The sequence below is a fragment of the Bos mutus genome, chromosome 25, assembly GCF_027580195.1.
Source record: "Bos mutus isolate GX-2022 chromosome 25, NWIPB_WYAK_1.1, whole genome shotgun sequence".
Classification (NCBI taxonomy): domain Eukaryota; kingdom Metazoa; phylum Chordata; class Mammalia; order Artiodactyla; family Bovidae; genus Bos; species Bos mutus.
In genome coordinates, this window is record NC_091641.1 from 21,783,241 (window position 1) to 21,799,944 (window position 16,704).

General features: G+C 43.2%; 1 protein-coding gene across 1 annotated transcript in view; it reads right to left on the bottom strand.

The window, feature by feature from the left end:
• Positions 1-16,704, bottom strand: part of OTOA (otoancorin) — a 79,795-nt gene that overhangs the window by 6,858 nt on the left and 56,233 nt on the right. The window contains exons 22-25 of the mRNA XM_070362211.1: positions 15,031-15,160; positions 11,199-11,386; positions 9,214-9,369; positions 233-375 (exon numbers count right to left, since the gene is read on the bottom strand). Coding sequence (XP_070218312.1) covers positions 233-375; positions 9,214-9,369; positions 11,199-11,386; positions 15,031-15,160 — 617 coding nt within the window. The remainder of the gene's footprint in view (positions 1-232; positions 376-9,213; positions 9,370-11,198; positions 11,387-15,030; positions 15,161-16,704) is intronic.

Consider the following 16,704-nt stretch of genomic DNA (forward strand, 5'->3'; position numbering starts at 1 on the left):
GGTTACAAGGGAGGGATACAGTGTGAGCCCAGGAGACTCTCCAGGCAAAATAGATATGCAAAAGGTAGGTAGGCTCAGCACCAAGAAAGGATCCAGCTAATCTCACTCCCTATTTTATCCCAGAAAGGTTGCAAAGCAGCAGGAAGCAGAGAACACCTTGATGAATAAATGAATGAATGAATGAACCAACAAATCAATCATTTGCCACTCTGTGCACTAGTATTTTGGTTACCTGAATTCCAAGATCTTTATAAGTGAGATTTCAGTGATGTTCATGGCACACAGGGCTGCACCAAGTCCTACCAAATGGAAGCTCTTCAGATCCTGGACCCTATAGCCTGAATCCTCCAGAAACCCTTGTAGAATGGATTTAGCCTATAAAAATGTGGAAGGACAAGAAATGAACCATCCAGAGATGATTAAGACCCCAAGATCCAAGGGGATAACGGAGCCAGCCTCCTGACTGATTGCTCACGCTTCTCCTCTGGACATATTACCCATTCCAAACCACCCTAGCCACTCATCCAGGTTATCCTCCCGATGGTGCCGCTTCTACTGAGTATGTCCCCTGATCTACAAAAGCCATGAAGTTCTTGTATCCTTCAACATCAAAGACATTGGTACCTTGGGTCTGGTCTGCTGGCTTATTCCCCTCATCATTCATGACTTTCAGATAGTTTGGTCATTTAAGTTCTTCTGCATTAGGATCCAAACTTTTCCAGCCTATGTTTTCACAATTTTCTGATAAAACCTTGTAATTTTCTGCCTTTACACCTTAACTCAAGTCAGTGCCTCAATCTGAAATGTCCTTCCTACATTCCCAACTGTTAAAATCCATCCTTTTATTTGGGAGTTCAAGTCAGATGTTACCTTCGTGAAATCTACCCTGAAATACATTTGCCTCTCACTCTTCAGCTCCAGAGGGTAGTACATTAAATGCTCTGGCATTTAAAACCACACAGAAATCTTTCCAATTAGCTTTGATTTTAGGGGTTGATGTGTAGTGTAGAGTCCCCTTAATTTAACATAGTGGCTATTAATTGTTCATGACTTTCCCTGGTGAGCCAGCCCTTCCACACTCTTACTTCATCTGGTCCAACTGGAGCTAACTGCATTCTGAGTTCCAGGAGTGTTCCTGGCCAGTCAGAATGCCTCTTAGCCTGACTATAGTGATTGTTTCCAGATTGGGCATGTGGTCCAGTCAAAACCAACCAGGACTTTGGCTGGAGCAATTAGAAGAGCTGAGCTTTCTTTACTCTGGACTGGACCTTGGCAGACAAACACCTGAATCTTCTAGAACTCACCACATGAAAAGAAACTGCCTCTGAACAAAGCCAACACAGAAGAAAGCAGGGTCAAAAATGGTGAGAGACAGTCCTGACGACAGTGTTGAAGCCCCTGGATCCAGCCGTACTTTAATTCCACTCTTGACATCCTCTGTGATAGGAGGCAATAAACTCCATTCTTTTAAAAAATTTTTATTGGAGTAGAGTTGATTTACAACACTGTGTTAGTTTCAGGTTCACAGCAAAGTGAATCGGTTATACATATATGTATACACACACACACACACACACACACACAGTCACTTCAGTCGTGTCCGACTCTGTGCGACCCCAGAGATGGCAGCCCACCAGGCTCCCCCGTCCCTGGGATTCTCCAGGCAAGAGTACTGGAGTGGGATGCCATTGCCTTCTCCAATATACACATATATACACACATATATACATCTCTCTACTCTTGTTTAGATTCTTTTCCCATATAGGTCTTTACAGAACACTGAGCAGAGTTCCCTGTGCTACACAGCAAGTCCTTAGTGAAAAGTGAGTATCAGTCGCTCTGTCATGTCAGATTCTTTGTGACCCCATGGACTACAGCCCACCAGGCTCCTCTGTCCATAGGAATCTCCAAGCAAGAATACTGGAATGGGCCATTCCCTTCTTAAGGGGATCTTCCCCACCCAAGGATCGAACACAGGTCTCCTGCATTGCAGACAGATTCTCTACCATCTGAGCCATGAGGGAAGCCCGATAGTAATTCCTTTCAGTTATCAATTTTATATATGGTAGTGTGTATATGTCAACCCCAGTTTCCCAATTTATCCCTCCTCCCCTTTCCGCCTGGTAACCATAGTTTGTTTTCTACATCTGTGACTCTATTTCTGTTTTGTGAATGTGCTTTCATTTACACCATTTTTTTAGATTCCACATATAAGCGATATATTTTTCCTCCTCTGTCTGACTTATTTCACTCAGTATAACAATCTCTAGCACCATCCATGGTGCTGCAAACGGCATTACTTCACTCTTTTTATGGCTGAGTAGTATTCCATTGTATATATGTACCACATCTTCTTTATCCTTTCATCTGTGGATAGACATTTAGGTGGCTTCCTTTTCTTAGTTATTGTAAATAGGGCTGCAATGAACACTGGAGTGTGTTTATCTTTTTGAATTATGGTTTTCTCTGGACATATGCCCAGGAGTGGGATAGCTGCATCATATGGAAATTCATATTTAGTTTTTTAAGGAACCTCCATACTGTTCTCTATAATGCACCAATTTACATTTCCACCAACAAGGTAGGAGAGTCCCCTTTTCTCCACACCCTCTCCAGCATTTATTGTTTGTAGATTTTTTGACCAATGTCAGGTGACACCTCATTGTAGCTTTGATTTGCATTTCTCTAAGAATTAGTGATGCTGAGCATTTTTCCACGTGCTTTTTGGCCTGGTGTATGTCTTCTTTGAAGAACTGTCTATTTAGATCTTCCATTCATTTTTTATTGGGCTAAAAAACTCCATTCTTGCTCAAGTCTCCTTGAGTTGGGTTTTCTGTCACTTGTAACTGGGTGAATCCTGATTAATTTCATCTGCCTATGTTGGACTTGAGGAAGGACCCAAGTCAATCCCCTAAAGATGAGCTGCATAATAGTGTGGATTGTCAGGGATCATGGAGACAGATTATAAAGATTACAAAAAGACCAGAGCTCACAAGGCAAAGGTGGGGAGGGGACATCCAAGGATGAACATCTCCTGAGTGGGAGCGGAAGAGTCACAGTGAATCTTCCCATCTCCCTTTAATGTCAGTCCATCCTATCACACAATATGGATCACTCTAGTGTTAAGAGAAAGTGTTGGCAAACAATGTGAAACATTGCAATGCGATTCCACTTTTTAACGCAGCTGTTGCCTTTCTATCTCTCAGGTCTGTTTAAATGCTACCTGCTCAGAGAAGACTTCCCGGATTCTCCCATCCCAAGTAGCTTCCCTCCCCACTATTTCCATGAGAACCTTGTCCATCTTCTGCTTATCCCTTATCAAAATTTGTTAAATGTTTCCTCTTGATTGCTCAACTTTTTGTCTGTATCACCAAACAGAATCTCCAAAGATGAAGACCCTATCCAGATAGTTCACTACCATATTCCCAGTGCCTGGCACAATGCCTAGCCCACAGTAGGGTACATTCTGAATAATAAGTACTTTTTTAATGAATAAATGGATGAACATCTAAGTGAGTGATTTACAGAAGCCATAGGCAATATATATTCCTTTGAAATGACATCGAATTACTGCTTCTCTAATCCAATCACATGATGGATTGGCTTCAGAGAGATTTCCTACATTTCTGCAAATCAGATTGGTCAATGTCTTCATGAAGTTTCCCTCAATGATTACAAAGCTCACAGGTGCTATAAGGGAACTTCAATTAATACTGTGCTTAGATTTAAATGTCCTTGACTGAATGGAAATGTGCATCCCAAATAATAACAGGTAATATTTACTGAATGCTTACTGTATGCCAACACTCTTTTGACCATTTACACATACTATCTTTTCTAATCCCCACAACCCTAGGAAGTAAATATTAATATTATCTCTATTTCACAGATGCAGAAACTGAGGCACAGAGAGGTTAAGTAACTATGCCAAGGTTATGCCAAGGTAATGCCAAATATGCCAAGATGACTTGAATGACTGGTTCTAGGATTACAGCCCAGGCATTCTGACTTCAAAGCATCTACTCTAAGCCAGTGAAGATGTTTGGGGATGAAGGAGAGGTAGAGATTCAAGTTAGCTTTTGAACTTTTCTTATTAAGTCTTCATAAGCAGGTTTCACTTGTTGACTCATAGCAATCCGTGCTCCCCAACTATCAGGCATGCCCATTTTAAAATGAAAGTGCAAAAATACAATTCAAATAAAATTACTTTGAAGATGCAATATTAAATTGTTTTGTCACTGGAACCTGGAAAATGCAAGCTCAGCCTGCAAGATGATAAGCCAAAATATATTTCCTTGAATGACTAGGCCAGTGTATCTGTAATGATTTCAAGACAATTAATACCAACACTTGCAGGCAATATTAACCGCTGAAAGTGAATAGCTGTAAGATTTCAATCTCTCTGTTCATCCCTCTGGCTTCTATAATAGTTTTTTTCCTTTATATTGGTTTTTAAGCTGAACTATCTGTTAATGCAGTTCCGCCAGGTCTGACTATTAATCTAGAAACATGCATTTAAGGGTTTGATTGGGAGCTAAAGTTGAGGAACTGACTGCAAATGATATATGCAAATGTTAGGTTTTCATATCCCCTTCAAACATATTGATAAATCTCACTGCCATCCATGGGAATTGAAAATTGGTACAAAGGGAAAGAGATACTGTAGTTTCTAAGTTGGAGATATTTTCCTGTTTTCTCCCAGATTGCAAATAGAATGATTTTAATATTGGAAGTGTGATGTGGCACTTCTTAAGCCAGTCAAAACCAGTTTTAGAGTCACAGAACCCCAGGATTATAGAATGTCAGAGTGGAAGGAACTGCAGACTGGTGGGCCAGGGGGAGGTCCAACCCTCTCATCTTGCAAGCAAGGCAAATGTTAAACTGCCAGAAAGACAGAGTGTGATGATGACAATATACTGATGACAACAATGAAAACAACTGACTTTTTTGACTACTAGGTGCCAGGCATTGTTCACAGTGAAAGTGAAAGGCGCTCAGTCGTGTCTGACTCTTTGCGACCCCATGGACTGTAGCCCACCAGGCCCCTCTGTCCATGGAATTCTCCAGGCCAGAATACTGGAGTGGGTAGCCATTCCCTTCTCCAGGGGATCTTCCCAACCCAGGATCTAACCCAGGTTTCCCGCATTGCAGGTGGATTCTTAATGTCTGAGCCAGCAGGCAAGCCCATTGTTCACATATTTAACATGTATTAACTTACTTCACCCTTAGGGCCAGGACCTCCATGTTGCCCAACTCCAGCGGGGTTGGGTAGTTCACCCCGTGTTCTATTTGAATGTTGCCACTCAGTCATGAGACACGGCAATCCTGATTGCAAGAAGCTCATGAGAGTAGGGGACATGCCTTGGTTTTGCCTGCCTAGTATCCACGCTTCCCTGATAACACCATGCTTTTCTCTTTTGTGAACCACCTGTATTCATTTCCTTTTGCTGCTGTAACAGATTACCACAAACTCCGTGGCCTGAAATGACACGGATACATTCTATTATAGTTCTGGGGATCTTAAGTCCTAAAATGGGTTATCAGGATGTGTTCCTTTTGAGACTCTAGATTGCATTCATTTCCTTGTCTGTTTTAGCTCCTGGAGGCTGCCTGAAGTCCTTGACTCAGAGCCCCGTCTTTGATCTTCAAACCCAGCAGTACTGCACCTTCAAATCTCTCAATGTGTCCCCCTGCCTCCACTGTCACATTGCCCTCTCTATCTAGGGCCCCCCTGCCCTCACCTCCATCACTAAGGACCCTTGTGATTACCTTGGGCCCACCAGGATAATCTCCCACTGCAAGATTCTTAACCTAATCACATCAGCAAAGTTCCTTTTGCCACATAAGGGAACTTATTCATGGGTTCCAGCGATGAGGAAGTGGACACCTTTGGGGGTCATTACATAGCCTATCACACACGTGTTCCCCATTCTCAGTTCAGATGGTCTTGATGAGATGGATTCTACTCTCTGATGTGTGTCAGGCCAACCCATATATTCTACTTCTGACCAGATTGTTTAGGACTGGGCAATTGCATGATTGGAGGCAATGCTGGGGCTGTTTCAAAAATTAATGAGAAAGAAGCGCTTTTTTCTGAGGTTGCTAATTACATGATACGTAAGCCTAGTGCTGAAAATGACAGCTGAGGGGAGGGCCGCCTGAGAACCAAGTGAACACAGAGCAGCTAAGACACCCCCTTCCAGCAATACAGTGGATTAACTTCCTACCCAACAGAAACATATTCTGGGCAGAAGTTCTTCTTTTGCCCATGAAGGATTCACTGACACAGGAATCGCCTTCTCACCATAAACTGAAAAAAGTAAATGAAATGACTCTATTTAGACACTGGACAACAGGAAGCACAAGCCTATAATGCTGAAAGAAGGAAAACAAACCAGGTGAACCCCACAATTGCCCTTACTGTCTGCCCAGAGGCAGTTTCCGGGCTACGGAGCAGGAAAGGGAACCCAAAAAAGCCCAGTGGTCAGGCTGAGTTGAGGATACAGAGATTCAAGTCCAGAGAGGCCAGAGATGCTATAATTTGTCAAGCAAAGTACTGGAGAGGAAGAAACTGCACAGAGAGGGAACAGGGTCCATAAGTCTACAGAGAGGTTTAATCAAGCCTGGCTGAGCGCTGATCACATGCAAGGAATGGAAGTCCACATAAATATCAAAAAGGCATCAGAAAGCAGGAGGCCAAACAATTCTCAGAGCTCACACGGAGCTGGGAAGAGTTCACATTCCCACCAGCCCTAGAGAAGAGATCTTGAACTATACGGAGCATTGGATGGAGTCCTCAGAAGAATCACGTCTCAGTGATGGGGATAAATTAACCACTGAATAAAGTTCACTCTCAGTTCAGTTCAGTCGCTCAGTCGTGTCCGACTCTTTGCGACCCCATGAATCGCAGAACTCCAGGCCTCCCTGTCCATCACCAACTCCCGGAGTTCACCCAAACCCATGTCCATTGAGTCGGTGATGCCATCCAGCCATCTCATCCTCTGTCGTCCCCTTCTCCTCCTGCCCCCAATCCCTCCCAGCATCAGGGTCTTTTCTAATGAGTCAACTCTTTGCATGAGGTGGCCAAAGTATTGGAGTTTCGGCTTCAACAACAATCCTTCCAAAGAACACCCAGGGCTGATCTCCTTTAGAATGGACTGGTTGGATCTCCTTGCAGTCCAAGGGACTCTCAAGAGTCTTCTCCAACACCACAGTTCAAAAGCATCAATTCTTCGGTGCTAAGCTTTCTTCACCATCCAACTCTCATATCCATACATGACTACTGGAAAAACCATAGGCTTGATTAGATGGACCTTTGTTGGCAAAGTAATGTCTCTGCTTTTCAATATACTATCTAGGTTGGTCATAACTTTTCCTTCCAAAGAGTAAGCATCTTTTAATTTCATGGCTGCAACCACCATCTGCAGTGATTTTGGAGCCCCCCAAAATAAAGTTTGACACTGTTTCCCCTGTTTCCCCATCTATTTCCCATGAAGTTATGGGACCAGATGCCATGATCTTAGTTTTCTGAATGATGAGCTTTAAGCCAACTTTTTCACTCTCCTCCTTCACTTTCATCAAGAGGCTTTTTAGTTCCTCTTCACTGTCTGCCATAAGGCTGGTGTCATCTGCATGTCTGAGATATTGATATTTCTCCTAGCAATCTTGATTCCAGTTTGTATTTCTGTGAAGTCAAGTGGGCCTTAGAAAGCATCACTACAAACAAAGCTAGTGGAGGTGATGGAATTCCAGTTGAGCTATTTCAAATCCTGAAAGACGATGCTGTGAAAGTGCTACACTCAATATGCCAGCAAATTTGGAAAACTCAGCAGTGGCCACAGGACTGGAAAAGGTCAGTTTTCATTCCAATCCCAAAGAAAGCAATGCCAAAGAATGCTCAAACTACCGCACAATTGCACTCATCTCACACGCTAGTGAAGTAATGCTCAAAATTCTCCAAGCCAGGCTTCAGCAATATGTGAACCGTGAACTTCCAGATGTTCAAGCTGGTTTTAGAAAAGGCAGAAGAACCAGAGATCAAATTGCCAACATCCGCTGGATCATCGAAAAAGCAAGAGAGTTCCAGAAAAACATCTATTTCTGCTTTATTGACTATGCCAAAGCCTTTGACTGTGTGGATCACAATCAACTGTGGAAAATTCTGAAAGAGATGGAAATACCAGACCATCTGACCTGTCTCTTGAGAAACCTGTATGCAGGTCAGGAAGCAACAGTTAGAACTGGACATGGAACAACAGACTGGTTCCAAATAGGAAAAGGAGTACATCAAGGCTGTATATTGTCACCCTGCTTATTTAACTTCTATGCAGAGTACATCATGAGAAACGCTGGGCTGGAAGCTCACTCTAGATTCACCCTTATAATGCTCAAAGGGAAGCCTCAAAATCATCAAACTGATCTAAAAGTAATTGAAGTGTGTGCCAGAACAAAGCCTAGTACTCTTCAAAGGAGAACAACTGAACTGAGTGCTCAAAGATGTAAAATTCACAATGCCCATTAGCCCATTAAAATTTTTAGACTTACAAATAAGAAAATATGACCATAATTAGGGGGAAAATTAGCTAACAAAAAGACAATGATAAACTTCCCTGGTTGTCCAACGGTTAAGAATCTACCTGCCAGTGCAGGGGACACGGGTTTGAGCCCTGGTTTGGCAAGATCCCCATATGCCGAGAAGCAACTAAGCCCGTGCAGCACGACTACTTAAGTCCAAGAGCTTGGAGCCCATGTTCCGCAACAAGAGAAGCCACGGGAACGAGTAGTCCCACTCACCACAACTAGAGAAAGCCCACAGCAGCAGTGAAGATCCAGTGCAGCCAAAAATAAATAAATAGAAATGACAATGATAATGAAATTAGCAGCAAAGACTTTTATTTTTTTACAGTTATTTTTTAAGTCTTTATTGAATTTGTTACAATATTGTTTCTGTTTCATGTTTTGTGTGTTTTGTTTTTTGTTTTTTTTTTTTGCTGTTAGGCATACAGGATCTTAGCTCCCTGGCCAAGGATTGAATCCACATTTCATGCATTGAAAGTGAAGTCTTAACCACTGGACCACCAGGGAAGCCCCAGCAGCAAAGACTTTTAAAGTTGCTATAATGACTACTGTAAGTATGCTCTAGATTGTAAAGGAAAATATACACACTATTAAGACTGAAATAGAATACTTAAGAGATCCAGCATGTCTACTTACCTGCCCTGGGGTCCACTCTGTCTGCTGGCTGAGGGAAGCCACAGTATCAATGGAGCTGAGATCCAGCTGCTCCAGCTCACTCTCATTAAGAGCCAGAGCAATGCGCCCCAGGGAAACAATATGGTACTCTCTCCAGGAAGAAGGTATGTCCCAAACCTTCAGGTGAAAAAAAAGGCAGATTAGACTGACCCCTACTGACTGTGGTTTCCCTCATAGCTCAGTTGGTAAAGAATCCACCTGCAATGCAGGAGACCCCAGTTCAATGCCCACGTGGGGAAGATCCCCTGGAGAAGGAAAAGGCTACCGACTCTAGTATTCTAGCCTGGAAAATTCCATGACCTGTACGGTCCATGGGGTCGCAAAGAGTCGGACATGACTGAGCAACTTTCACTTTCACTTTTACTGACTGTATTTGAAACTGACATGGGGCAAATTTCTTTAATATATAAAGTTCTCAAACAAATCAATAAGAAAATAATGACTATTTTTTTTAAACAGACAAAAACATGAATAGGAAATTCACAAGAAAAGAAACAAACATATGAGAAAAGTTGTCTCAGTCATATTAAAGAAATGTACGTTAACAACAATCAAAGAATAGTAAGTAGGCTGATCGAATTGACAAAGAGTAAAAAGAATGATCACTTATGGTATCGGAAAGATATGGGATAAAGGATGCCCTCATTTGTTGATGTTAAGAATGTAAATTGGTACATGCTTTTTAGAGGGAAATTTGGCTACATGCATCAAAAGCTTTTAAAACATTTATACTCTTTGATTCAGAAATTCCACCTCTGAGAATTTAGCCTAAGTAAATAATAAGACAAGTGCCCAAAGAAATATGTATAAATATATACATGGAGGCATTAAAAAAATAAAGTCTAAAAGTCTATCAACTAGTTAAATAAATAAAGACCAACCATAAAGTAGGATATTACATAGCTCTTTAAGAGGCTGATATAGATTTATATTTCTGATATATAATAATATGTGCTGTACACTGTTCGTGTGGAGAGGAAGCTATTGAAGTATGATCCTATTTTTTGTAACATATATATGTTAGATATATGAAATACATGTATGAAATATATAAATATATTTTACATGCATACACAGAAGTCTGGGAAGCTTCGGGTAAACATACCAAAATATTAATAGTGCTTGAAAGTGAAAGCAGTAGTCTCTCAGTCGTGTCTGACTCTTTACAACCCCGTGGACTGGAGCCTGCCAGGCTCCTCTGTCCACAGAGATTCTCCAGGCAAGGATACTGGAGTGGGTTGCCATGCCCTACTCCAGGGAATCTTCCCAACCCAGGCATCGAACCCAGGTCTCCCGCTTTGCAGGTGGATTCTTTACCGTTTGAGCTACCCGGTTATCTCCAGGTAAAAGATTGACTGATTTTCTTATTTATTATTTTCTGACTTGCCTACAATAAACTTGGATTACTCATATGAAAAACAGACTTATCATTTTAAGGAATTTAATATCTTAACCCCACAACCATAACTACATAGTCCACGATGATCTTAACAGCTGAAACAAGCCACTCAAGGGGATCTTTATAAAGATGGCAAATTACTTCCAGTTCTCTTTTTATTCCTTTCTGCTCTGTTCTCAGGTGACTTTGCAACAGATTCTGAGAAAACCTCCTGCAAGAAGCAGTGGGGTTCTCCAAGTGGAGAAAGAAAAGGCTTGATTCCTGGAAACCACCTCAGTCAGAGGCACCAGGGTATCCCCAAAATTTGATTTATGGAGCATCCTCTAGATGCCAAGACATCTCATCCCATCCTTAACAGAGCCCTGAGAGGGAGGAGCTGGAACCCTCTCAGGCTCATAGATCACAGCTTTGGCTCGGAGCGGATGCAGTGGGATTCCAACAAGATGACCCAAGTGCAAACTCCATGAGATGGGTCTGTGCACAGCAGGGCTGGGACCCTGGGCTGGGTTTCCCTCTGTGAGGGCTTCCTCCCTGACTCGGGCTTCACCTGTACTGCCTTCTCCTTCAGCTTCCTCAGCTGAGCCAGGCTGAAGCTCCTGACGGCCCCCAGCAGCTCCACGCTCCTGAGGAACGTGTCCTCCTCCAGGCAGAGCAGGTCCTCGGGGGCCCAGCAGGCATTGGCTTCGGCCAGCTTGATGATGTCATCGGAAGAGGGAGCCATGATGCCATGGCAACCTGAGGAATGGGTGACATGGAGAAGGAACAGACGAAAGGGAATTTCAGGAAATGTGAGTCTTTCCTCCTCCCCCGCCCCCCATGATCACTGGTTTCAGTAACTTTATTTTCATTTATTTATTTCTGGCTGTGAGGCCTGTGGGATCTTCATTCCCCGACTAGGGATCGAACCCAGGCCCCCTGCAATGAAAGCGCAGAGTCCCAACCACTGGACTGCCAGGGAATTCCCTGAGTCTGCTTCTTTATTGAAGTGAGTAATGTTCTTCTCCAAGTAGATTTACCCAAGAGAAGCGGTGTAGGGTAGAAGCTGAGCTCAGGCACCAGGGACCAGTTTGAATTAAACTTCTGCCGTGTCTTGCTAACTCTGTACAAAGCCCCACGCACACAGTAGAAGCTTTGCATCCCTCTGACTGGGCAGTAGGAGCTATTCACTCTGGTGAACAGTTCTGGCTTTAGATTCAAATCCAAAGCTACTTAACCCCTCTGTGCCTCGTACTCCTAGTCTACAAAATGAGGATTAAAATTTTGAATACCTTATAGAATTTTTGCGAGGACTAAACATATCATTACATGTAAAGCCAAGTATACAGTAAGCACTCAATACATGTTAGCCCTTTTTGTTACTTATACTACCTGTCATAGCCACCCCATGCATATGAGTTTGCAATCCAGAATTAGAGTTAGGGCTTCCAGAATTATGAGGAAGATGTGCTCCTGTCTAAGTGTGGAAAGGGAAGATGACCCACCTGCCATAAAAGTCTTGGTAGAGGCTGTGGCCTTCCCATCCCAGGACAGACAAGAAATGGGTCTGTTACATTTTCCTTGGCAACAGGAGAAACCCATCCGTGTCAGTCTTTGAATAAGCTTAACCTTACCTAGTCAAACCATTTACTCACCAATACACAAATGAGATACTGCCTTAGCTGCCCCAGATGTGCATAGCCTAAGAGAAAACCAGGCCCCTTGTCTTAAGAAGAGTCCTGGATTTCCCATCTTAGTAGCTGACAACCCCTGATGCTCACAGACTTACCAGCACCACCCAGGGCTGGACATTTCTTGAGCCCTGTGGCCACATCCCTCTCACTGCATCTTCGATGGAAATTCATTGGACGTCAATCAAGAGGGAAAACTGCACCAGGTCAAAGGTACACGTCTGGTGCTCAAACATCTTTATCACAGCCCACTTGTAGAAGATAAAAGACCTGTCTCTCCCAGACCCCCTTGGCCCCACTTTCCAATGAAAGCAGGATCCAGTAAAAGTACGGAATTGAGGAGAAAAGAATGGTTTTAAAGTACAGCAGGGATTTGTGCTTATCACTGCTATGTTTCCAGGGCTTAGAATAGGGCCTGGCACATAGTAGGTATTCAGCAAATATTTGTTGAATGAATCAACACACACACACAAAATTTACCGAAGTGAAACCAAGTAGCAGTTCTGCTAATCCATTAGTTACTATAATCACAGCAGCAATTAATACCCAGAACCAACCAAAGAAAATGCCAACTAAGCACTGGAGGTAAGGGCCTCCTCCCCGGGTGAGAAAAGTCTTACTTTCTCATAGCCACGGACACAGGAGGAGCTTGTGACAACTGGACTGTTGGGCCGTGAGGGCCGTGGGGGCTAGTGGTGATCTTCAGCTGCTTTGGGTTCAGTTCCAAGAGCTGCCATTTACTAGCTCTGAGACTTTGGCCGAATCTCTGAGTCTCTTGAAACTTCATTTCCTTTGTTAAGAAAGTGGGAGGAACCATGCCACCCACCCCATAGGACAGAGGTGAGGACCCAAGGTGAGCATCAATCCGACCGTGATGCTGCCGTGCTTGCTGCCCCATGAAACCCTCACCTTAAGATCTCCTCTACAGGGAGACAAGGCTCCACTCCAGCCACACCGCCCTTCATGTCTCCTTCCTCCCCCAGTCCTGTCCACTCCTGTCTGCAGACGCTAACTTCACATGTCCACTGGCCCCGCTCCCAACTCCCTTGAGTCTTTCCTCAAGTGTCACCTTAGTGAAACCTTCCTTAACCAATCTCCTTTCAGATTACAACCCTGCACCCCACACTCTCTGACTCCTGTTCTTGCTTTAATTTCCTTCGTCTTAAAAAAATTTCATTGGAGGATAGTTACCTTACAATGCTGTGTTGGTTTCTGCTATACAGCAAAATGAATCCGAGATATATATCTGCTACATATATTTATCTCCCCTCTTTTTTTGATTTCTTTCCCACTCAGGTCACCCTAGAGCACCAAGCAGAGTTCCCTGAGCTACACAGTAGGTTCTTATTAGTTACCTATTTTACACATAGTAGTGTATATATGTCAAGCCCAATCTCCCAATTCTTCCTAGCCCCTCTTTCCCCTTGGAAGCAACCTAAATGTCCATCAACAGAGGAATGGATAAAGAAGATGTGGCACATATATACAATGGAATATTAGCCATAAAAAGGGAATGACATTGAGCCATTTGCAGAGACACAGATGGACCCAGAGACTGTCATATAGAGTGAAAAAGAGAAAAACAAATATCATGTGTTAACACACATGTGTGGGATCTAGAAAAATGGTACAGAAGAACCTATTTGCAAGCAGGAATACAGACATAGATAGACATAGAGAAGAAACAAATTTTCCTTCTTGATACTTATCACACAACACACTTCGTATTTCACTTACATCTGCAATTTATTGTCTGGCGACCCCACCCCATCTTGCCCCTGCCACCATTTGAAAATAAGCTCTATGACGGCAGGGATTTCTATTTTGTTCACGTAGTCGGTGCTCAAAAATTATTTGTTGCAAAAAACAAAAAGTCAGCATGGATTGTCAACTATCATTATTACAATTATTCTTTGGTCTGGTTAACTTTGTCTCCTCCTGCTGGGCACAAGTCTAAGCTTAATAGGTGTACAATAACACATATTAATATCTAATACTTACTGAGCATTTCCTACATGCCAGGCACTCTTGTGGACATGTTGATAGGTTTATAGGATGTTTAAGGGCCTTCCCTGGTAGCTCAGCTGGTAAAGAATCCACCTGCAATGCGGGAGATCTGGGTTTGACCCCTGGGTTGGGAAGATCCCCTACAGAAGGGAATGGATACCCACTCCAGTATTCTGGCCTGGAGAATTCCATGGACTGTATAGTCCATGGGGCTGCAAAGAGTCAGACACGACTGAGCAACTTTCACTTTCATAGGTTTAAACCCACCAGTCTTCACAATAATCTAGTGAGGTAGGGGCTTTCATTACCCTCATTTTACAGAGGATGAAACATGAGGCACAGAGAGGTTGGGGAGTTCACCCAAAGTCACACAGCTCACAAGTAGCAGCCCCAGGGTTCAAATCCAGTCAGCCTGGTCCCCAGTACAGCAATTCACAGTCACACAGACATTTTGGCCCTTAAATCAATTGTTCTGAAATGTTTGTTGCACATGTTCACCCATTAAACCTACTGGCCTAACTGATGAGAACACGATATGATTTCAAATCACTTTACAAAGATGTAATTTTTGCCCTGTGGATTTTTGCTACTCATTGTTTTGCAAACACTACATCCAGTCCCTGGGACAAGGAGTCTGCCTGATGCCAGGAACTCAGCCAAAACACCGCTGCCAGACACAGACTCAGATACTCCAGAAACACTCACCAGGACTGGGGTCAGAGCTGGGCTTCTCTGCACTGCTGTTCCGAACAGATTCAAACACAGCCTGGAGGAATTCTTTAGGGGGCAAAGTCCCGGCCATCTTGGAAGCTGTTTGTTGAAGGATGTCAGGAAACTATGTGGGCAGAAAAGATGACGGACGAGGAATGAATAATAATTAAAGCACATTAAACAGAGACTTAAATCAGAGTGTAAAGTGGAACACTGCTGCGTTGCCTCCATTGCTTTGTTTTTTCTTTATACAGGCATGCATCGTTTCATTGTACTTTTTATTGCATTGCAGTACTGCATTTTTACATGTTGAAGGTTTGTGGTAACTCTGTGATGAGCAAATCAATCACCACCATTTTGCCAACAGCATTTGTTCATTTCAAGTCTCTGTGTCACATTTTGGTAATTTTCACAATATTTCGCACCTTTTCATCATTACTATATTTGTTATGGTGATCTGTGATCCATGACCCTTGATGTTACTATTATAATTGGGGCACCACAAACCACACCCTTATCAGACAGTGACCTTGACTGATAAATGTAGTGTGTGTTCTGACTGCTCTACCAATGAGCTGTTCCCATCTCTCTCCCTCTCCTCACACCTTCCTATTCTCTGAGACACAACAATATTGAAATCCGGTCAATTAGTAACCTGACGATGGCCTTTAAGTGTCAGAGTGAACAGAAGAGTCATAAGTCTCACTTTAAAACCTAGAAATGATTAAGCTTAGTGAGGAAAGCATGTCAAAAGCTGAGACAGGCTGAAAGCTAGGCCTCTTGCACCAAACAGTTAAATGAAATCGTGCATGCAAATGAAAAGTTCTTGAGCAAATAAAAAGTCCTACTTAGTGAACACACAGATGATAAGAAACCACAACAGTCTTATTGATGATGTGGAAAGTTTTAGTGGTCTGGTGTGTGCATGAAGTCACTTCAGTCGTGTCCGACTCTTTGCAACCCCATGGACTATAGCCTGCCAGGCTCCTCTGTCCATGGAGATTCTCTAGGCAGGAATGCTGGAGTGCGTCACCATGCCATCCTTCCGGGAATCCTCCTGACCCAGGGATCAAACCTGCTTCTCTTATGTCTCCTGCAGTAGAAGGTGGGTTCTTTACCACTAGCGCCACCTGGAAAGCCCTTCAGTGGTCCGGATAGAAGATCAAACCAACCACAACATTCTTTTAAGCCAAAGCCTAATCCAGAGCAAAGTCCAACCTTCAATTCTATGAAGAACTGAGAGGCTGAGAGAGGTGAGGAAGTTGCAGGGCAAAGATTGAAGCTAGCAGAAGTTGGTCCATGAGGTTTAAGAAAAGAAGTCTTCTCTATGAAAGGTTGTTGCTGACCCATGCAAAAACGCCAGGATTTTTGGCCTCCGGAGGAGAAGAATTCAATCCGGGGCCAGAGACGAGGCTTGATCACTCAGAGCTTTTGTGCAATAAAGTTTTATTAAAGTATAAAGGAGATACAGAAAGCTTCTGACATAGGGATCAGAAGGGGACAGAAAGAGTACCCCCTTGCTAGTGTTAGCAATGGAGTTATAGACTCTCTAATTAGTTATTCAGTTCAGTTCAGTTCAGTTCAGTCGCTCAGTCATGTCCAACTCTTTGCAACCCCATGAATTGCAGCATGCCAGGCCTCCCTGTCCATCACCAACTCCTGGAGTTC